The 24,559-nt window shown below is 39.3% G+C and overlaps 1 protein-coding gene across 1 annotated transcript in view; it reads right to left on the minus strand.

Annotated features, from left to right (window-relative positions):
* Positions 1-24,559, minus strand: part of GLUD1 (glutamate dehydrogenase 1) — a 40,875-nt gene that overhangs the window by 14,110 nt on the left and 2,206 nt on the right. The window contains exons 2-6 of the mRNA XM_055425290.2: positions 12,607-12,687; positions 12,034-12,089; positions 11,094-11,157; positions 7,143-7,237; positions 1,291-1,470 (exon numbers count right to left, since the gene is read on the minus strand). Coding sequence (XP_055281265.1) covers positions 1,291-1,470; positions 7,143-7,237; positions 11,094-11,157; positions 12,034-12,089; positions 12,607-12,687 — 476 coding nt within the window. The remainder of the gene's footprint in view (positions 1-1,290; positions 1,471-7,142; positions 7,238-11,093; positions 11,158-12,033; positions 12,090-12,606; positions 12,688-24,559) is intronic.

A 24,559-nucleotide genomic window follows, 5' to 3' on the forward strand; every position in this document is an offset into this window, starting at 1 on the left:
GTGCAGGCTTTGGTCACAACACCAGTCACACTTCCTATCAAGGGGATAATGGCTAGCATACACTGAGGAAAGAGGCGGCGGGCACCCCCACTAAAAATGGCCCTCACATGAAACAACACTAAACCCATGCAGGCTACATAGGGATGTGCCCACATAAAAAATAGCCCTCTAAGACCACAGTAGATAATTGTTCCTACTCATAGACATAGAGAACAGACTTGTAGTTGCCAAGGGGGAGGGGGGAAGGAGGAATGGATTGGGAGTCTGGGATTAGCAGATGTGAATATGAGATGGGTAAAAAGCAAGGTCCTACTGTATAGCATCAGTCAGTTCAGTTCAGTCGCTCAGTTGCGTCTGACTCTTTGTGACCCCATGAATAGCAGCACGCCAGGCCTCCCTGTCCATCACCAACTCCTGGAGTTCACTCAAACTCATGTCCATCGAGTTGGTGATGCCATCCAGCCATCTCATTCTCTGTCGTTCCCTTCTCCTCCTGCCCCTAATCCCTCCCAGCATCAGAGTCTTTTCCAGTGAGTCAACTCGTCGCATGAGGTGGCCAAAGCATTGGAGTTTCAGCTTTAGCATCGGTCCCTCCAATGAACACCCAGGATTGATCTCCTTTAGAATGGACTGGTTGGATCTCCTTGCAGTCCAAGGGACTCTCAAGAGTCTTCTCCAACACCACAGCTCAAAAGCATCAATTTTTCAGCGATCAGTTTTCTTCACAGTCCAACTCTCACATTCATACAAGACCACTGGAAAAACCATAGCCTTGACTAGATGGACCTCTGTTGGCAAAGTAATGTCTCTGCTTTTTAATATGCTATCTAGGTTGGTCATAACTTTCCTTCCAAGGAGTAAGCGTCTTTTAATTTCATGGCTGCAATCAGCATCTGCAGTGATTTTGAAGCCCCCAAAATAAAGTCTGACACTGTTTCCACTGTTTCCCCATCTATTTCCCATGAAGTGATGGGACTAGATGCCATGATCTTAATTTTCTGAATGTTGAGCTTCAAGCCACTATGGTTTGTCACCGAATATTGAATACAGTTTCCTATCAGAATAGGAAACTGTATTCAATATTCGGTGACAAACCATAGTGGAAAAGAATATGAAAAAGAATCTACATATATGTATAAGTGAATCACTATGCTGTACGACAGAAACTAACACAACACTGCAAGTCAACTATACTTCAACATAATTTTTAAAAATTGCAAATCTAAAAACACTGAAAAACTTACTGCCTATGTATCAGTTATTCCTAAAGAGAGCAACAAACATTTTTACCTGAACTGCAAATGTTTTATCTCCAAATCCTGGTGTCATTCCTAAAATACTCATGTAAGAAGCCTCATTGATGAAGTTTTCAATCCCATGGAAAACTCCCCGGCCAGTAGCAGAGATCCGTCCATGGATTCCACCCTGACTGATGGGCTTACCAGTAACACAGGCATGGGCATTAATATCCTGCAAAAAAAAAAGGGTACAAAACTTAAAATTATACTCATTAGAAGTGTGTGTTTTGTTAAGGTATACCTTCATCAAGAGATAAATCTCACCTTTTCAGATTCTTGTTCCTAAAAAATATATAATAAAGTATATTGTACTTTCTGATGGGAGAAACATGGTTTTTAGGAATTTAACATAAAGTAAGGACAATAAAGGACAGAAATGGTATGGACCTAACAGAAGCAGAAGATATTAAGAAGAGGTGGCAAGAATACACAGAACTGTACAAAAAAGATCTTCATGACCCAGATAACCACGATGGTGTGATCACTCACCTAGAGCCAGACATCTTGGAATGCGAAGTCAAGTGGGCCTTAGAAAGCATCACTATGAACAAAGTTAGTGGAGGTGATGGAATTCCAGTTGAGCTATTTCAAATCCTGAAAGATGATGCTGTGAAAGTGCTGCGCTCAATATGCCAGCAAATTTGGAAAACTCAGCAGTGGCCACAGGCCTGGAAAAGGTCAGTTTTCATTCCAATCCCAAAGAAAGGGAATGCCAAAGAATGCTCAAACTACCGCACAACTGCACTCATCTCACATGCTAGCAGAGTAATGCTTAAAAAAAAAGTAATGCTCATGAACTGTGAACTTCCAGATGTTCAAGCTGGATTTAGAAAAGGCAGAGGAACCAGAGATCAAATTGTCAACATCCGTTGGATCATCGAAAAAGTACAGAGTTCCAGAAAAACATCTACTTCTGCTTTATGGACTATGCCAAAGCCTTTGACTGTGTGGATCACAATAAACTGTGGAAAATTCTTCAAGAGATGGGAATACCAGACCACCTGGCCTGCTTCCTGAGAAATCTGTGTGCAGGTCAAGAAGCAACAGAACTGGACATGGAACAACAGACTGGTTCCAAATTGGGAAAGGAGCCGTATTGTCACCCTGCTTATTTAACTTATATGCAGAGTACATCATGAGAAACACTGGGCTGGAGGAAACACAAGCTGGAATCAAGATTGCTGGGAGAAATGTCAATAACCTCAGATATGCAGATGATACCACCAGTACAGCAGAAAGTGAAGAACTAAAGAGCCTCTTGATGAGAGTGAAACAGCAGAGTGAAAAAGTTGGCTTAAAGCTCAACATTCAGAAAACTAAGATCATGGCATCTGGTCCCATCACTTCATGGGAAATAGATGGGTAAACAGTGGCTGACTTTATTTTTCTGGTCTCCAAAATCACTGCAGATGGTGACTGCAGCCATGAAATTAAAAGATGCTTGCTCCTTGGAAGGAAAGCTATGACAAACCTAGACAGCATATTAAAAAACAGAGACATTACTTGGCCAACAAAGGTCCGTCTAGCCAAAGCTATGGCTTTTCTAGTAGTCATGTATGGATGTGAGAGTTAGACTATAAAGAAAGCTGAGGGCCGAAGAATTGATGCTTTTGAACTGTGGTGTTGGAGAAGACTCTTGAGAGTCCCTTGGACTGCAGGGAGGTCCAACCAGTCCATACTAAAGGAGATCAGTCCTGAATATTCATTGGAAGGACTGCTGCTGAAGCTGAAACTCCAATACTTTGGCCACCTGATGGAAAGAACTGACTCACTGGAAAAGACCCTGATGCTGGGAAAGATTGAGGGTGGGAGGAGAAGGGGACGACAGAGGATTAGATGGTTGGATGGCATCACCGACTCAATGGACATGAGTCTGAGTGAGCTCCAGGAGTTGGTGATGGACAGCGAAGCCTTGTGTGCTGCAGTCCATGAGGTAAAAAAGAGTCAGACACAACTGAGTGACTGAACTGAACTGAACTGAAACTGTAGCACCCGGGAACAGTGTGCAGTAGATAAATCGATCGGTGGGACATGAGAAAACAGAGTGTTAATGTATATAGGAAGTCCATATAAAATACAAGAAGCATTTTACATCAGTGGCTAAAGTATGTACTATTTAATAAACTGAGGCAATTTGCTACCCATATGAAATAAGATAAAGTACCTTATTTCATACCATATCCCCTATACCCTCCAATGTTCTAGCTGGATAAGTTTAAAAATGACTATAAATACTTTTACAGAGAGAATTTAGGATTGTGTTAGCTGTATCATTACCAACAAAGTGGATAAATAAAAAAACCAAAATGGTCTAGTAAAGTGATTTATGGAATTAGTAGTTTTCCCACAGTTTTCCTTCATGAATAGTTAATGCTTATGAATACAGAATTACAAACCAGGTGCCAAATGCTTTTGAACAGAGAAAATGCAAATGTTGGAGGTGACAGCAATCCTCTCTGAGGTCAGGCACTGTGCCGGCTGGCTAGAGGTGTCCCGCATACCTAATTGTTCTGGAAAGCCTGGGCCAGCATGGAGAACTTGCTTGCTTTCCAGTACCCTCACATCTGAACACAAGTAACAAAAGCTATGGCTTCTTATATTAGGCCCGGCCCTGATTTTGGATTTCCTATCACTTTAAGGACAGTCTTTTATCAGCGTTTAGTCTAAGGTTTAGCTGGCAAAGCCTCACAAGACTTTCTTTTGTCACCTTAGGGAATGAGCTAGGAAATAACAATGTATTGCCCACTGCTTTGTCCTATTCAATCTAATGCTTTGCTTAAAAAGACCATAGTCAGGGCTCATTTAAGAAGGTAACATAGAAAAGCAACATTTTGGGAATGGCAGTCAAAACCAAAATTCTTTGAAGTGCCTCATACTGCCTGTTTTATTCTAGGGGATTTGCAGAATTTACCTGGTGTAGTATTTATACTTCTTTTTTGCACTTACAAAGAGCCACATTATACTATGACTCACTTAATCCTAATGACTATCTCATGAACTAGGTACTATTGTCATTTTCTAGATAAGGAAAGCAAGACACACAGAGCTGAAGGCACTTGCCACAGGTCACAGAGCTGGTATATGAAGGAGCCAGTTCTAGAACCCAGGCTGTTTACCTGTGCTCCCAACTACACACACACTACATCACCTCAGGAAACGAGACGAGTCTAAACTCCTCCACTAGGTGCTGTGGCCCCCTTCCTCTCTTTCAGAGGAAATATTCCTCCTCTTCTAAGGCTGATTTTCCACTAGGGCCCTTAAAAGATGAATCCGTGGCCCACAGCCAGTCAACATGCCAAACAACAACAAAAACCTTTCTCTTTGGAAAACAGGCACCTTTCAAGCTGTCTTCTCGCCAGCGCCATTTTTCTTAAGTGAAGGCTACTCTTCATGCCCTACTTCACTCTCAACAGCCCCCCTGAAGTCTGGCTCCATTCTCACTATTCCAACCTAGTTGCTGAATTGGCCTCTTCTCAGAACCACCCCCAACACCCACAACGCAGAGCTCTTGGTACTTCTCATTCTTTTGTAACTAATTGCTTCCCCTCCACCCCGCAAACACTCTTCAGTCTGTCCATTCCTCTCAATTCTGTGGCAGGCCAATAGCGCTTCGGGGCTCCTGTGTAGTCTTCTCTCCCCAGCAATCCTATTTTCTGCTGCACACACGGTGAAACTTACTGTGGCAGACACCTGCTTACTTAGCATTTCACTGGCTTCCCTCTGTTTTCAGGACAAAGACCAAAGTCCTTGCTGTCACCTGCAAGGTAGGAATCTGGTCTGACTCTCTTCTGCAGGCCTCTCTCACGTCCTCTCTACTCTGGCTACCACAGTCTTCCCTCAGCCTCTCAAGTTTGCTTCTTTTCCCATAAGGACCCAGGTGCTTCCTTCTGCCTCTAACCCTTGGCTAGCACCAAATCCCCTGGTTGATAAGCACTCCTCTTTCAGAGTGTAGACCAAAAGGTTACATCTCAAGGAGGCTTTCTGATCCTACTCCAGAGACGTGGTTAGGTTCCCAGTACACTTTTCATGGCATCAAGACGCTTCCTTCTAGCCTTACCCCAATTATATCGAACACCTTGATTGTTCATTCTCCAATTTTTAAAAGAAAATTAACTTATTTGAATTGGAGGCTAACTACTTTACAATATTGTGGCAGTTTTTGCCATACATTGACAGGAATCAGCCATGGGTATACATGTGTCCCCCATCCTGTATCCCCCTCCCACTTTGCTTGTACTTTATAAGCCTGGCATGTAGTAAGTGATCTATTTTTAGAATAAATTGTGAGCAGTTAGGGTATGGAGTTCTTAGAGGAAGAGAATCAGGCAAAGCCTTCCTCACAAAAGAGAAGCCATTCTGTTATCTAAGCCTGTCCACAATGCTTGTACTTGAACAGGTCTCAGCACCCAACCATCAGATCAACTGAAATCTAAGAGAAGAAGATGTTGACCTTTTCTGATCTTAGTAAGTTCAGTCAACTAAAGCTTGGACTCTGCCAACCACCCAAGCCTCTTCATGAATTTGCATGTACCCTTAGCTTAAAAGGTTCCCGCTTTTGCTGTTCTGGGAGACACTGCTTTGGGAAAGATCCCTCGTGCTCTCTGACTTGCTCTGAGTAGTAAACCAAGCCAATCTTCAGTCTTGGCCTAACACCCATCAAGGTGAATCCAGTGTTTGGGTAACAAAAGGTCTTTCTTCAGTTACTTTCTCTTTCGAGTCCTTAAGTGGTTTTCAAGGTTCCACCCTTTCAAGGACAGCACGTTAATTGTCCTTGTGTTCTGTGTCCGTGGCACTACTTCCAGAGACTCAAGTCCTCCTGGTTCTTTCTGACTCAACCTGGTCCTTCGCCTTGGCCCCACATGTGCAGCCCGGTACTGCTCAGTCTATCTCTGACCCAGTGCTTCTCCCTAGCCCCGTGGCTCCCAGGCTGTGAAGGCGGATGCTGACACTGTGGAGGTAGTTTCTTTGCTCTAGCCTAACACTGCGGCCAGCCCCTGTCCCCTAAGGAAGGGTCAGCATCAAAGGCTCCCCGCTGACTAGCAAATAAAACAAGAACACCAGGACTTAAGTATTTTCTTATTCTTTCATGTACTTCTTCATTCTCCTATTACCTTTCTAAATGTGCCTTATCTTCAGGCAATCTGAGCTCTACAGTTTCTCTGCCTATTCCCCAAATCTCCACATTTGAATTCTATCCATTTTCAAGGTCTAGCCCTGACCAAATACCTCCTTCCAGAGCCTGCTTTCAGAAACTCTCCACCCTGCTATTACACTATCTCCATACCTTATCTGCTTAATGTGTCTTAGTTTCTTTGAGGGGAAAGCCCAAAGTGAATGCTTCTTTATTTCCCATCTACTGTCTTGTAATGAATCCTGCCCTGGTAGGTGATCTTTGAGGGTCCCATCCCAGTGTTGAGAACAGGATTGCATGTGAGTAAAAGCTCAACCCAAGTTCACTACATTTATGATGTAAGATTGTTGTTTAGTCACTAAGCTGTGTCTGACTCTTTTGCAACCCCATAGACTGCAGCCTGCCAGGTGCCTCTATCAGTGGGATTTCCCAGGGAAGAATACTGGAGTGGGTTGCCATTTGCTTCCAGGAGATCTTCCTGACTGAGGGATTGAACCTACATCTCCTGCATTGGCAGGCAGATTCTTCACCACTGAGCCACCAGGGAAGCTCATGATGTAAGATGGACAGGAAGTAAAATAATATATAAAACAAGACATGATTAAAGGAGAGGAGAAAAACTCGATGAATTTTCCCCTTGTACACATCATTATTTGAACTGTTACTTCTGATAGACAACAAATGAAGCCTTCAGGGCTTTGGTGAGTACTCACATAGTGCCCTATAGTGCTAGCATAGGTGTCAGCAATCCAGGACATCTCCCGCTCGCCTGTGCTCATGTCTGGGGCAGGCACATCGATGCCAGGACCTGGGGACACAGAGAAAGGGCATTGCACTGATTTTTAAGACAAATGCATCTCAAACACATCCTTGCAGTTCTCTGTAATAACAAAGCTACCATGGCTAGAAAACTTCAGATTTCAATTAGGTTACTAATTCAAATCACAGAAATACTAAATGTTCCATTACAAAATTGACACACACAGTGTCACATAACTTTTCCCACTAGTGTTCACTTGCTATGAGCTTGGAAATCAGCTCTGCACAACAGATACACCACTCAACAGACTTCTAAATGTGCAAGCATAGGCAAACCAGTTTAACCTCTCTTGACCTCAGTTCCTTAAACTGCACTTAGAGATTACAGTGGCATAAGGAGGTTGCAGTTAGAAAGTTTATGTGTATGACACAGCACAATGACATACCTGCTTCCTGAGGGATGTAAGCCCTCCTCACCAAGTAGAAAAAGCAAAAACACACATTGCTGAGGCAACTATGTTAAGCCCATAATACTTTCACCTGTGACAGAATCCTGCTTTGACCTAGTATTAAAAGCTTACTCTGTATACAAAGTTTTAGACCCTGGCTTTCAGTTCCTCAGAGCAGCAAATTAAATGGTTTGAAGGTAACAAGAAGTTAGCCCACAGGCAGTGACAAGTAACAATGATAGTACTAATCCTGATGTCCTATGAGATCTCAGATGTAAATGTACTAAATGGTGCCCACTTAAATCAGTGAAGGCAGGAATATATAGAAATATACTCATCAAAATGGTAAGAATACAAAACAACCTGTTCAGTGGATCAGTTAACTAAAATACAGTATATCATGCAAAGAAATACTATTCAGCAATTACAAAGAATGATGTGCAGTCATGTAAATGACTTGGAATCATCATTAAAACATACATGTGGGGAAAAAAGCAGGTTTTGCGTAGCAAGTGTAAGTTCCCATTCATATAAATTTCTCTTTCTTTATACATTTGTTATTGTTTAGTCACTAAGTTGTGTCAGACTCTCTGCAAGGCCATAGATTGTAGCCTGCCAGATTCCTTTGTCCATGGAATTTTCCAGGCAAGAATACTGGAGTAGGCTGCTATTTCCTTCTTGAGGGAATCTTCCCGACCTAGGGATCAAACTTGTGTCTCCTGCAAGTTTGGGAGACAAATTCTTTACCAGTGAACCACTAGAGAAGTCCTTCTCTATATATACCTATGTGTAATAACTATACTTATTTCCATATAAATGTATGCAGAGATTTAGAAAGATAAACTTTTTCACTATATTTAGAGTTTAGTCTTATTTATAGCTTTTTATATTGTTTCAACTGTAAAATACAAACTCATTACCTTTATAAAAAGAAAACCGTAACTTTAAAATGATAAATTGCTACTGCATCCTTTTAGAGGTTCCCATATAGCTCAGTAGTAAAGGATTCACCTGCAATGCAGTAGATATGGTTCAATCCCTGGATTGGGAAGATCCCCTGGAGAAGGAAATGGCAACCCACTCCAGTATTCTTGACTCAGAAATCCCATGGACAGAGGAGCCTGAAAGGCTACAGTCTATGGGACTGCAAAAGAGTCATATGACTCAGAGACTAAACTTTTACCACCACCACCCAAAGTAAAACCACAAAGTATTATTACTACTCCATACAAAATCAATGTATAGGGATACACAGATTACAAATAATTCTTGAGTTAGGTAAATTCTCAAATACCTTACAAAGTACAGGTGTGAAAGTCTAGCTTTTTAACACTCAATCCTGTAACAGTAAAATAAGATAAAAAGTTGACTGAAAAAAGCAACTGCTTTTGCAGGAGTATAGAGGTAAAGATAAACAGGTAATTTTGGTGCACAGCGATATAGGGAGATAAAAAGGGAACTCCATAGTTTAAAGGACGATATCCAAATGCACATAACAGAATTAACACCCTTTCACAAACTAAAAAAAAAGAAACATGAAGGACCACTTCTCAATTCATTCTGTGAGGCCAGTATTATCTTGATATGAAAGACTTCATAAGAATACTGAAGACCAGTATCTCTTAGAACAGTATCAGAAAAAATAAAATACTTATGAATAAACTTAACAATAAGTAGTACAAAACTTGTACCTAGAAAACTGTAAAATATGATTAAACAAATGGAAAGACATTCAGTACTCATGGATGGGAAGACTCACTATGGTTAAGATGGCAACACATTACAGATAAGTCAACAGATTCAAAGCATGCCTACCAAAACCCCAGGTGACAATATTTTTTTTTTGCAAAAATTGAAAAGCTGACCTTAAACTCATTCAATATGACAGGGCTAGGACCCAGACTCAGGTCTAACTCATAATCTGAAACTATGTGGAAAGGCAAGTCAGAAAATAACTGAAATGATGTCAATTCCAAAGGTTTGCTCAGGACTAATTCTGTGTCCTAGAGAGAGGAAAAGAAAGCCAACTGCCTCCCTCTTAGAACACAAAGCTTTCTGGGCCTAGATGTCAGCCTAGTTGCAGAGTGGCTTAGTAAAGCTTTTACATGTAAACAAAAAAGTTAAATTGCTAATATTTAAGCTTTCAGTGTTTCAATGAATCACTTTTTAACCTTTGAAATTACAGGGTTCTTATCAACATAGAGAAAATTAAGTTGTATATACTCTATATATGGGCAATAAATACAACTGAATAAAGTCTGATACCACTCAAGACTATTAAACATGCTTGAGATTTAAGCTAAGCTATGATGTAAAAAATTATGAAGGCTACCAGAATTAGTAGTTATTCTGTCATCTCATTAGTGCTTCCCCTGTACAATGACTGCAAGTAAAGCCCACAGCAGTGCCAGGGAGGATGCGTGCCAAGAATCCAAATGCCTTTTAAATTATGAAAGACAGGACAAATCTAGTAAAGTTCTAGTGTTATTAGAAGGGGAAAACTTCAAAATAGGAATATATTAAATTAATAGGAACTTGTCAACAGTGAGACGAATACTGAGAAAGAAAAACAGAGGGTCAGGAAAACAGAAAAAGGAGCTTTTCTTTCCTGTTTAGTTTTCTGTGTTTACTCTGTTAAACTATGGTAGCAAAATTCTATCAAATGATTTTATTCTTTTTTTTTTTTTAACCACAAATCAGAATCTTTCGGGACAATAAACAGGTTTAATTTGCTTGAAATTTAAAAGGATTAAATAATAATTATACATCAAAGACTATTCGCATCTCACACAAAATAATGTATGATACACATAATGCTATGATACAAAAACATAAAGAAAATGAGTATTAGTACCCTCAGAAATTTAGTCTGACTGGCAAAAACTCCTAGTAACAAACATTAGGAGCCCTAGGAATCAGCCAGTGATGGCAGAATGAGTCATCAGAATGAGCCTCCACACCTCCCAGCCTGCACCCACTTCTCTGAAGGGAAAGGCCTGCTTCAGCCTCCGATTCCAAACAGCATGTTTTCTCACTGCTTTCAGAACAGGATTACTACTGCAAAACTCCTTTTCGCATATTAAAAATTATTTATGATGAAGGTATTATTTAGTTCCCAAAATCTTTTTGGTGCCACAGTTGTGACTGTGCTTGTGGTTCAATGCTATTACAGTGATCAAAAACCCTGAGATGCTATGTCTGTACGAGGAGAAGAGGCGCAAGTGACCTCTGCTGCTGTCCACACTGGATACTGAGAGCGCGAACTTTTCCATTAGAGCGGTGCACGGACATGCCCTGGTATGTTCACCATGCTTAACACAGAACCCAATTTCTCAAAGTAAAAGGACAAGTCTCTCCATGTCTGTATCTATATACAGACAAAAGCAGGAGTTAAAAATTATGACAACTACTTTTTAGATGTTCCCACACTGTGGAAACCGACATGGCAATACATACCAATAAAGCCCTTCTTTGCCAGCTCCATGGTGAACCTCCTTGTGATCTTTTCCAATTCATTATCCTGTAAAGGAAAAAGGTGAAAACACAGACAACAATGAAAAAATAATTTTTGATAGAAAAACCACTTGAGGAGATAACAGTTGCATCCTATTTTCTACTTATAGAACATTTTCATATTATCTTGTGTAATCTTCAGAAAAACAACTTCTAAAGTAGGCATTTCCATTTTAAATGGAAATTAAAATTTAAATTTCCGAGACCAAATATTAGGTTACCGAAAAAGGACATGGGAGTCTAGCGTGCTGCAGTCCATGGGGCTGCAGAGTTGGACAAGACTTAGTGACCGAATAACAACACAGACTAGCACCAGTGCTCAAACTTGTTCTTCCTGTATTAAAATAGGAGCCTCTGAGCGATCCTCATGGTTTATTTTCCTTCAATCACGGTTTCAAAAACATAGATATTGTTCGTATTCAGGTATTAATTCATAAAATTTATTAAACTTAACAGAGAGGTTAATTAGTAACATTACCTTGGAATTGATAAATAAATTTTTTACCAAACTACATATCACTAGAACCTTGAGATCCCAACATAAAAACCTCAGTTCATAGTTATATTAGTATATGATATATTTATTTATAGTATATTTACATTATAGCCATGTTTATATAATAAACATGTACACAAATGCCTAAGGATATAATGTATATAATTACTTTTTAACCAAGTAGGAAAATAAAAAAGGACATTGATATAAGCAGGTGAACTTTTACATGGCAAAACATTCAATGAGTTAATTGTCTACTTATTTTTTCATTGCTTTTAAAAGCAATAGGAACCATTAATCTCACCGGTGTAAGGGATACACAGAAGCACAGTAATTTCAAGTCCTTTATAAATGTACCATGTGCACTAATGTCATTTTGATACTTACAGTATAGTTCTTGGGATTGATCTTAACACCAGCTTTGGCACCCCCAAATGGCACATCTGAAAGAGAAGTTTGAAAGCTGTTATTCCATATAAAGGATAAAAGAATTAAAAAGGCAGAAAGCACTATGTAATACTATAAAAGTGTGATGCTTTTAGCTTTAGTTTCAGAAAGTTCAGTAAATAAGTCCACAATGATCTTTCCCAAAATGATGTAATATAAATTTTAAGAGTATGCAAATTACAGTGCATGTCTAATCAGAATGCCTTACTATGCCTAAAATGTAACAAGGTATTTTTCTTGTAATATGGTTTGGTCTTATTTACAGAGTATATAAAGGGATTTAAACAAATACTTCAGCAAAATTCAGTTAATTCCTATAAAAAGTTTCCCATTTAGAAAAAGGTAAACCAAGACTTATAGAAAAATGATGTAAGTCTTTCTCAACCTAAAAAAAGCAAAACAAACCCAAACACTTCTCCTAAGGTATATTTCTCTATCATCTGAAAAGTAACCTTGTATGCAAACACATTTTCCCAGAGTTCTTATTAGGTAGCAACAAAGAAGATCACTTACCAACCACTGCACACTTATATGTCATCAGAGAAGCCAGAGCTTTTACTTCATCTACACTCACATCAGTGCTGTAACGGATACCTGGTTGTTAAAAAAAAAAAACAAAGATGGGGTGAGAAAGAAGGGGATGTATTTAGAACATCCTTCCAGCATGTTAAAAAAAATACAAGAACTCAAAAATGTCCACACTTTTTAAGGTCTGTATAGTCAAAGCTATGGTTTTTCCAGCAGTCATGTACAGATATGAGAGTTGGATCATAGAAAAGGCTGGGCACCAAAGAACTGATGCTTTTGAATTGTGGTGCTGGAGATGACTCGAACCCCTTGGATAGCAAGGAGATCGAACCAGTCAGTCCTAAAGGAAATCAACCCTGAAAATTCACTGGAAGGACTGATGCTGAAGCTCCAATATTTTGGCCACCTGATGCAGAAAGCTGACCAACTGGAAAAGATCCTGATGCTGGGAAAGACTGAGGGCAGGAGAAGGGGGCGACAGAGGATGAGATGGTTTGATAGCATCACTGACAAAATTTCAGCTAATTCTGGGAGAGAGTGGAGGACATAGCCTGGTGTGCTGCAGTCCATGGGGTCACAGAGAGTCAGACACAACTGAGCAACTGAATAACAACATATAGATATTTAAATGTATATTATATATAAAATATATGCACAACACATCTGTTCACCTGCTGGACACTTCAAGTGCTTCCATATTTTGGCTATTACAAATACTGCTGCTCTAAACATTGAGGTGCATGTATCTTTTTGAAATTAGCATTTTCATTCTTTTCATATACATTCCCAGAAGTGGAACTGCTAAATCATATGGTAGTTCTATCTTTATTTTTCTTAAGGAACCTCCAGTTTTCCAGAAATTGGCTGCACCAATTAACACTCCCACCAACTCTGTGTTCCCTTTTCTCTACTTCCTCACCAACATTTGCTATTTGTGGTCTTCTATTTTTAAATTAGGTTGTTTTTTTAGTATGGAGTTGTAGGAGCTGTTTATATACTTTAGATATTTAACCCAAATGTTTTCTCCCAGTCAGCAGATAAAGTCTTTTCACTTTGTTGCTGGTTTCCTTTGCCTTAGGAGACAGATCCAAAAAAAATATTGCTATGATTTATGTCTGCCTTTGTTTTTCTCTAAAAGTTTTATGGTTTCCGATCTTACCTTTAGGTCTTTAAGTTTTATTTTTGTATCTATTCCCAACTGTATATTCTAGCTTCCTTTGTTGTAGATTAATTGACTGTAAGTGTGTGGGCTTATTTATGGGCTCTCTATTCTGTTCCATTGATCTATGTGTCTTTTTTGTGCCAGAAATATACTGTTTTGATTGCTGTAACTTTATAGTATAGTCTAAGTCAGGGAGCATGATACCTCTAGCTTTATTCTTTTTTTCTCCAGATTGTTTGGCTATACAAGATCTTCTGTAGTTCCATACAAATTTTAGGATTATTTCTTCTAGTTCTTTGAAAAACTGTTATGAGATTTTGATAGGGGTTGCACTAAACCTATTGATTACTTTGGGTATTATGGACATTTTAATATTATGAATTCTTCCAATCTATGAACACAGGATATTTTCCACTCCTTTTTATCTTCAATTTCCTTCAATAACATCTTAGGTCTTTTATCTCCTTGGTTAAGCTAAAAAATTGCTTAAATACTAAAATGTGTTTATACAAATTAATGAATAGGCATTACTTAGGCATGTTGTTAATGGGGCTTCCCTGGTGGCTCAGCAGAAGTCTGTCTGCAATGCAGGAGACCTGGTTCGATCCCTGGATTGGGAAGATACCCTAGAGGAGGGTATGACAACCCACTCTATGACTCTTGCCTAGAGAATCACATAGACAGAGGAGCCTGGCAGGCTGCAGTCCATAGGGTTGCAGAGTTGGACATGACTGAAGTGACTAAGCAGCAGGCATATCATTTAGTGGAAAATAAGCTAGGCCTGCAGATGGTGATTGCAGCCATAAAGTTAAAGACGCTTACTCCTTGGAAGGAAAGTTATGACCAACCTTCAAGAAGGCAATGGCAAGCCACTCCAGTACTCTTGCCTAGAGGGTCCCATGGATGGAGGAGCCTGGTGGGCTGCAGTCCGTGGGGTCGCTAAGGGTCGGACATGACTGAGCGACTTCACTTTCACTTTTCACTTTCACACATTGGAGAAGGAAATGGCAACCCACTCCAGTGTTCCTGCCTGGAGAATCCCAGGGATGGGGGAGCCTGGTGGGCTGCTGTCTATGGGGTCACACAGAGTCGGACACGACTGAAGTGACTTAGCAGCAGCAGCAGCAGCAGCAGACAGTCTATTAAAAAGCAGAGACATTACTTTGCCAACAAAGGTCCGTCTAGTCAAGGCTATGGTTTTTCCAGTGGTCATGTATGGATGTGAGTTGGACTATGAAGAAAGCTGAGCACTGAAGAATTGATGCTTTTGAACTGTGGTGTTGGAGAAGACTCTTGAGAGTCCCTTGGACTGCAAGGATATCCAACCAGTCCACCCTAAAGAAGATTAGTCCTGGGTGTACACTGGAAGGACTGATGCTGAAGCTGAAACTCCAATACTTTGGCCACCTCAAAGAAGAGGCTGACTCACTGGAAAAGACCCTGATGCTGGGAGGGATTCGGGACAGGAGGAGAAGGGGACGACAGAGGATGAGATAGCTGGATGGCATCACCGACTCGATGGACATGAGTTTGGGTAAACTCCGGGAGTTGGCGATGGACAGGAAGGCCTGGCGTGCTGCGATTCATGGGGTTGCAGAGTCGGACACGACTGAGCGACTGAACTGACCTGAAGCTAGGCCAGGAATCTGGGTTGGGTGTAGTGCCCATCATTTTCTAACAAGTGAATCCCCACCCAAATAGCAACTGCAGTGGATGTCTGCACCTGCTCACCTGGTTGAGCAGTGAGGTATAAGCAATGCTCTTAGGCTTCACGCCAGAATTGCTTGGGATAATGTGTATGAGGCAGCTGGCACAGTGTCTGCATGTGGCCAATACTTCACTCTCACTTCTATAATAAGTATTACAAAGTAGTGGCAAATAGCAAAGTAATGTACATTTCAAAAGTCTAAATGGATAGCATTTTAAGCAGTTCAATGAACTTTGATTTTATTACTTCTCAAGCTAAATTCATAGGGGTGGTAAAGTAGTGCACTATTAAGAACCAGCATTTTTTTTATTATATATAAAGCCCTTTTATCAGTGTGCTTTTAGAGTCTGTGCAAGCAGTCACTAAATTATATGAACTTCTTTTTTCTAAAAGATTTTTTTTTTTACTGTGGACCAGTTTTTAAAGTTTTTCATTGAATTTGTTACAATATTGTTTCTGTTGTGTGTTTTAGTTTTTTCACCAGGAGGCATGTGAGATCTTAGCTCCCCAATCAGGGATCAAACCAGCACCCCCTGCATTAGAAGGGGAAGTCTTAATCACTGGACCACCAGGGAAGTCCCCCTTCCTTTCTTAAGTGGGGGAAAAGTTACTTTCCCTTACCCAGTGCTTATAACTAGTGCCTTCAACGAAAAACAGCTTGAAATATTAACATTCGAAATCAGACAGAAATTTAAGCGTTAGACTTAAATGCTCATTGGAAACCAGACCCTTCTTTCTACAACATGGTGTAAACAAAAACGTCTATTTTATTGCAGAAGTCCTGGAATGAGTCAGAAACTGTGCGTGTAACAAAAAACATGTTTCCACTGGATGGCACCCAGGAATTCCTGTTTGTAAAGTGAAATTTTCTTTCCTAGCCCCACCCATTTACAGAATTCAACTGAAAGACACTGAAGAACAGTAGTTACATAAATTACCTCTCATTCCACAGGCATTTTCTGCAGGCTAGGAACCCATGACGACTTCCAGTGAATTGACGCAAGGGACGACTACAAGGAAAGTAGTGGAGTCAGGGGAATAAGCCTTGGAACAGAAAAGGGTAGACACAGAGAGGAACCTAGAAACCAGTGCAAGGGGTGCCTGGGCTAAAGAAGACATATGCTTCTATTTTTACTTTCTAATTAGCAATACATGAATGCTTTTAATTCTGGAAATCAGCAGATATACTAGTACAGAGTGACTCACACTATTAATCTGAGGGGGAAAAAAAACCTCAACAAGTACTCTGAACAAAACACTCTCGATAACAGGTTAACAAACTCCAGTAATACAGGAAATTACCTACACCCAAGGGAAAGCTAGTTACTCTTCCTCCTTTGGGATTGGAAATCAAAGAAAATTACTAAAAATATACTGCCACCTGAAAAATTCTTCATCACATTCTAACTGATGCTAAGAATATGACTGCAAAGAAGACAATATTCCCACAAAATTCGTAAATTCAGTGGATTGGGAGATACTAGCACAATCGGTGATGTGACAAAACGATGTGATAAACTTTGAAGTTCTGAAATAAGGGGGAAACCTAGCGTTTCTGAACACCTACTGCGTTTCAAGAATAGTGAATCTTAAGACAAAGTAACTCAAAAAGCCAAATACCCACATGCATAAAAGAAAATCAGAAGAACTTAAAACATTTTTAATCCAAAATGAAGCAGGAAGGACCTTATTTTCAGTATGAATATTCTCATTTTTTATAAAGCCAAGCCTTTCTTTCCCTCTTTTCTGTGGCAGAGAAGGCTAAAGGTAAGCAAGACCAACAGAGACTGGATGGGGTACAGGGACAGAAACTAAAAGGAACAAATCTTATCAGAGAAATGGAGAAAAGTATGTTAGAGTTTCTGGGTATCCTAAAGTCTCAGAGCCTATGTTGACACTAGCATTACCAGTGTTTGAGAAGAGATCAGTTGGGTCTTTGAACAACAGATGTAATAATGGAGGTAGATGCTTCCAATGGAAAGTGTTAAGTCCACAGCTGGGTACACTAGAAGGGGAACTGGGTGATTACAGAGGTGTGGCCCACAGGTCTAACGTCATAAGAAATGGGGTGTGGGGAAAGGAATAAATTAGAAGGTTGGGATTAACATATACACACTATATAAAATAGATCAACAAGGACCTACTGTATAGGTAGGTCTACTGAATAGGAATTCTAATCAGTATTCTGCAGTAACTTCTATGGGAAAGAATCTGAAAAATAGAAATAAACATATGTATAACTCAATCACTATGCTGTTCACCTGAAACTAACATTGCAAATCAACTATAATATAAAATGAAAATTAAAAAAGAGAAAGAAATGGGGTCTAAAGTCAAGGACCATGGCTTACAGTAATCTGTGCTTTCAGTTCACCAGAGTAAACTGAAGAAACACCACCCATGACACTGCTTATTATTTATCAAACTTGGTAACATTGGAGGAAGGGTTGGTAATAGAATTTTGTAATCATACCTTTGATTCTCCAGAGAAGTTAACCTGATATATACTTATTTTGAGCTAACTAGTATCCAGATGTTTGAAAAGGACATCAGTGAAATGCAGACATCTGCAAACCATACACAGCACAAAATGTTTCTCAGCCTTTTAACTTAATTCCCAGGGACTTTCCTTATTACCTTCAAGAGCCTAAGATTGGCGTACAGTAAGTTTTTCTAGAAAGAAAAAAATCAAAAGCAGAAACTGGCTAAGTTGCTATGGTGATAAAGGAAACACACCAGCTGAAAAAGATGCAGTGAAAACCACTACTGAGGAGCTTGAATTTCCCTTCCTTTTCCTAGCTGACTCAAAATCAACACATACAAAAAAGCTCTTAGCGACTAAGTTCAGTTCAGTTCAGTCGCTCAGTCGTGTCCGACTCTTTGCGACCCCATGAATCACAGCACGCCAGGCCTCCCTGTCCATCACCAACTCCTGGAGTTCACTCAAACTCATGTCCATCGAGTCGGTGATGCCATCCAGCCATCTCACTCTCTGTCGTCCCCTTCTCTTCCCGCCCCCAATCTTTCCCAGCATCAGAGTCTTTTCCAGTGAGTCAACTCTTCTTTGAGGTGGCCAAAGTATTGGAGTTTCAGCTTTAGCATCAGTCCCTCCAATGTAAGCTTTGCTTTTTATGATGAATCATTAACTAAATACATTCATGTAAATTCAAATGGTTTTAAAAGTTACTTGAACCTGGATCTTTTAATATTGTTTGATTTATGGACTAGAAATTTAATTCCCACCTGCATTGTGTCTTCTCAGAAACTATACCCAATAACCAAGAGTTCCACCACAAGCATAGAAACCCATAAAGGCAAAGAGGACTGACAACTCTTATTAAAGTTCACGCACTACTACACTTGCCATTTACTCATTAGAACCTGTTTTCTCAGTATAATCCCCTAATTCGCAATGAAAGAACATAACTTAATTTAAAATGAGGAGAGAAGGCAAAGAAGCAGTGAGAAACCAGTACCTACCCACCAGCAAGTAATGGCCATATAAAATACTCAAAGTCTCACAAAAATTCCTTCAGCCTCAGGAAGGAGTATTTAGTTCAGGAGCTAAGGACTTCTTTTGAAAGTATCCACGTAAGAAGGCAGGGAACACTTCACGGTTTTAACCTAGTATCAAAATTTTTATTTTAAGCACTTTGGAGAGATAAATCTAAGCCTTCTGGAAGTGAATGTTTAGCAGATGCTGAAAAAATGGAATGGAAAATGTATTTCTTTCCATTAAAATTTCAAAATTACATAACATATATGCCTGTTTTCATCAAAATTCAAATACAGAAAAGCAGATGTCTCCTGATTACCACTTATGACCTCATTCTTTAGGGGTGAATATTCTTAGCAATTTAAATGTATATGTATCCTTCCAAGTCATTTCCCTGCATTTATGTACATACATATCTATAGCACATATAGCTCTGTTTTGTGCTTAAGTATTTAACTTACTGCCCAATCGATGGAGGAAAGAATATGCATTAAGTGGGGGAGGGAAGATTCTGTTAATTTTTGTTTTATTGATTCCTCACTCTGATAATAATACTAAACTTAGTCATACCAAATAGGTCTTGGGAATGATGCTAGTAAGACTTGTGAATATGAAGTAGGTAACATTTAGTAAAAGACAACAATTTGTTGTAAAAAGTTTCAAAGAGGTAAAGGCTCAAATTTTCAGATATCTAGTTTCATATCTATTATTTATAAGTTTAGGAGATATCTGAGAGGGATCTTAAGAGAGGAAGAGAAGGATTATAGGGATATTGGAGACAAGGTAGGGACAGGTACCACAGGGACTATACTTTGCAAGGATAAAGTTGAGAAAAATCTATGTGTTTTTTCCTTAGGATCATTTTACATCAGATTTCCTTTATCTTCAAAATCCAATCCTCTTTCCTAGTAACGCTTCTTTCCCTAATACCAGTTTTTCTATCAGTGTCTCCGAGGAGAAAACCGAGTTATCTTTGACTCTCCATTCCATGCACCCTACCTGTAGGGGAAATCTTGAAGCTATCAAGGAGCCAAGAACTTGTTCATCAGAACAAAAGGTGCTCTTATTCACCCAGGAAATTCCAAGGGCTTTAGGAACTCTCTATAGGATGTTCCTGCCATCCCCCATAACTCTGGAAATTACAAGGATTTCAATGGCTCTGTGTTAGCAACTAGAGTCAAAGGCCAAATATTAAAACAATGGGCACGCTTAGAACCCCTATCACTCAGGAAATTACACGGGTTTTAGGAGCTGTGTATTAGTAATCAAATGAATATTTATGCTATAAAGCCTTACTTTTTACTATTTACAAACATAGTCTGTCCTCATGATCCCAACACACACAGTCCTGCCTCCTGCTAGAGCTATCATCATCACCTCCTCTTTGACATCTCTTTATCTGAAATGACCTTTTCCCAATCTAAGTCCTATCCAGCTTTCCCGACCTCTAGACAGTCTTCTTTCTCTGGCATCTTCCTTGAACTCCTACTGCAGCAACATATTATTCAGAGTGCTTTCAACTGTGTCACTAGAATCCGCCTGCAATGCAGGAGACCAGGGTTCCATCGTTGGGTTGGGAAGATCCCCTGGAGAAGGGAATGGCTAACCACTCCAGAATTCTTGCCTGGAGAATTCCATGGACAGAGGAGCCTGGTGGACTACTGTCCATGGGGTTGCAGTCAGACACGACTGAGCGGCTAACACTTTTTAGGAAAGGAAAGTCAATCTTTATAATTTTCATTTGTGTCATCTTTCATATTTTCAACTAGCCAAGAAGCAATTCAGAAAAAGCAAAGAGTCTGAGAGACTTTCACCAGGAACAGTCAAGAGAAATAATAGCGATTCATGATCACGTTTGCTTAGTTTATAGGAAGAGACACCCAGAAGAAAGCCATTTAAAGATTATTGCACTGACTAGTAATTAATTTTGATTAATTCTTACATGATTCAATTTTTAACTTTTCACATGAATAAATCCAGACAGTAAAGACTAAGAAGGTGGGTGCCAGAATCATATGGCTAGAACCTGAACTGAACCCTACTACTTATTGCTGTGTAACCCCTGTAAAAGAAACCTCATTCTTTAACCTTCGTATTTGCATCAGAAAATCTGGGTCAACAGTGCATTCAGGAGGTTGTTCTGAGGAATCAAAGCAGTGATGTATGAAAAGCTCTTAGCAAAATGAATGGGGCTTCCCTGGTGGCTCAGATGGTAAAGCGTCTGCCTATAATGTGGTAGGCCAGGGTTTGATCCCTGGGTCGGGAAGATCCCCTGGAGAAGTAAATGGCAACCCACTCCAGTGCTCTCGTCTGGAGAATCCCATGGATGGAGGAGCCTGGTGGGCTACAGGCCATGGGGTTGCAAAGAGTTGGACACGACTGAGCAACTTCACTTTCACTAAGACTCAACAAATGTTATCTACTACTGTTATCCCTTGTTTTGCCAGTTGACCTTAGTGAAGGCAGACTCTCCCAGGTACAGCTGCCTTGCGAAAGGTAATCAGAAATATTCTGAGCAGCCTTCTCGCAGACTGTCTTCTTGCCCTTCAGAAAACTTTTCCTGCCTCTACTGTAGTATTTCATACATTAACACTTCAGTCTTGATAGTGTGTACTTCAATCTGCATTAATTTCTGCCTCTGGAAAGGGGAAAATATTGATCCATCTGGATAGCTAGGTCAGTTTTAGATAATAGCTGTGGTCTTAAGACTGTTCACAGTTATCTTGTAGGAAAGGATTGGGAATACAGCTGTTTCATTTTATAACTTTCACAAATATTCACAAAAATCACAATTATTCACAAATGTTCACAAATTATTAGAACATTTGTATTTTAACAGGGATTTGTTGGGTGGGGCAGTTATGGGCCCATTTATGAATCAACATGCTTCATTAAAATGCTATTAAAGGTTTTTCCCTGTCATTATTTATAACAACCTAATTATTATGTAAAATAATCAGAAAAAAAAAAGAAAAAGAAAAAAAGTCTCATGTCAGAGACTATATAGCCTAGGAATTTTCAACATCCAGAAGTTGATATTTTAGCCTTTATTGGTTCCCGGCAAAGCCCTCAGTTATCTTTAACGTAACTGGATATGAAACAATTTTATTAAGCAATCTAAATGATCACCAATAGCGCTAAAGCCAATTTCTTCCCACTATATAAGTTATAAAGTCTAAGTAATTCTCTACACTTAGTAATTTAAATGTCAGTTTTACTGGAGTTTGAAACAGACTATTGATGTTTGTCCTCAAATTTTTGATGCCCCAATTCCTGCAACGTGTCCTTTGCATAATGAGTAAGCAGTAAGTGTTTGTCTTTCTGCATATAGGGCTTTTACTGCCAAAGCAAACTAGCTAGAGGAATTCACACAAAGTGACAGGAAGACTGAAGGACAATCAGGTCTCTTGTATAGATCTCCTCCATTATCATGGCTTTTCATTCCCTAGTATTTTCAGGGAAAGCATCTGGCTCCATGAAATAAAAAGACTTTTATAACAGCAACACCAACTCATATTTAACTAAACAATATTAAAAAGAACAACAGGGCTACTATCACAGGGCTAAGTGGTAGAGGGTAGAAGACATATAAACTACCTGTGCTCTAAATGAACTTTCAGACTGAGTTAAATTTATAGATACATACTCACTCTAAAAACACTACATAGTGTGAATTTATTCAAACTTACCTACGTTTTGACAGTTGTTAATTTGGCATAAGAGAAATAAATCTGAAACATTTTTTTTCAGTGAAAGCAGAGGATGTCTCATTTTGAAACAGTATCAGTACTTTCTACACTTTCCCCCAAAGTACTACTATTTACCACAAAATTAGATCCCAAAGGCTGAGGCAGGGGCTTCAATACTGGATTAACTCCAACCCTTATCGGGCTTCCCTGCCCCACCCCCTACATCCAGCTGCCCAAAGACAAGAACAAAGACCATCTACCTCCTACTGTTTCTTTTTTGCATTTTAGTTCTCAAAAAATAAGTCAATGGGTTAATATACACTTTTTTTGGGTGCTGACATTTGCAGCTAAATAAGACAATGTATCAGAATTACATCAGCTTTATTTAAATGATAATTTTAGAAAGTTCTGAGAGGAAAAATCAGTCACAGGAATTTGGACTCAACATTTTTAGTCTGAGGACTAAAAGGGAGTGGGGGATGGGGGACTGGAGAGAGGAGAAAGTAAACTGACCCTTGCATCAATGAACTGCTATCATCAATCTCTCTACTTCTCTTCAGTGAGTTAAATAATGAATTTCTTTCTAAAAAGGTACCTTAATCTCAGGTAGAATCATAGCCAGTAAAACACAGAGTTTATTCTGAGAAAGTTAACAGGAATAATCACTGATAATGTTTTCAAGCACATTTGAAAAAGTCTTCTCAAAGCAAATTCTACAAGATTAATCTTTGCTGAAAATATCTAAGGCCTCTCTTGAAACTTTCCTTCAGAGCATGAAGCACACTCTTTTGCAAATCCTTAACAGATACAAACCTACTGGCTTCCTTTAAATATGGTATGTGGGGAAAGAGAAGCATGAAAACAGTATTATTATTAAATATTTACTTGGTATAAAGTACACATTAGCCACCCTCAGTTCTTAAAACCACCTGTTTCCCTTCAGAGATTATAAGTTAGATTGTTGTTTTGTTTCAACCTTGAGAATTTTACGTTGGAAAACTCAGGTGTAAGGTTGCTCTTGAAGAAAGATTAGAAAGCTGAGGTTGGAGAGAATGATGATGAAGAGCAGACAAGGGTCCTCCCCAACCCAAACCAGCTGGTTGAGAAGGCAGTTGAGTGAAGATGGGGAGAGAAGCGTGCTTAGGAGGGTAAGTTCACATGGCTAATCCAAAGCATTTAAAAAGTCTCAATCACCTAATACATGTTGCATTTCTAAAAATAGTTAATACTTCCTTGTAGTATTTAATTAGAAGGGAAAAAGAAAAACCCACTGAAAATGATTCCTTCTTGGAATATACATTCTCTGCAATAAGATGGGGATATAAATGGGTAGGAAGATTCCAGAGTGTCATGAAAGCAAAGTATGGATGTCTACAGTACCTCTGTTTTGCAGATCATCTATTTAGTATCCTGTTCATTATCTTAAGCAATCTAAAATATGTTGAAGAGCCTTCATAGCTACATAATCCTTCCCAATCCCGCTCCCTCTGTATTCCTTAAGATAATATATTCATCAGTTTATACATGCTGATTTTCTTTCATATAATCTTGCAATGCTTGCTACTACTTATTAGGTGCAATTCAGTTTCTGTTTCTATGCTGGGATTTAGTAGTGCTTTCAGTAGCAAACCTTCTTGTAAACAGGATAAAAAGAACAGAGAATTTTATCTTAACATTCTAGTTACTAGAACCTAGTAGAAACAAGTGCTACAATTAACAGTGCTTTCTACAGCTGATGCAATTTATTAATATTTTGGTATTGAAAACTATGGCAAGATGAAGAGGAATAACAAAACTAGGGCAAACTTTAGTTGCTTTAGTGAGTTTGTGGAGGTGTGACTCATCATAGGAGAGGACCTGGCATATAAAGAACAGAATATAAA

The sequence above is a fragment of the Moschus berezovskii genome, chromosome 12, assembly GCF_049115385.1.
Source record: "Moschus berezovskii isolate FMDL1 chromosome 12, NW_MosBer_1.0, whole genome shotgun sequence".
Taxonomy (NCBI): Eukaryota; Metazoa; Chordata; class Mammalia; order Artiodactyla; family Moschidae; genus Moschus; species Moschus berezovskii.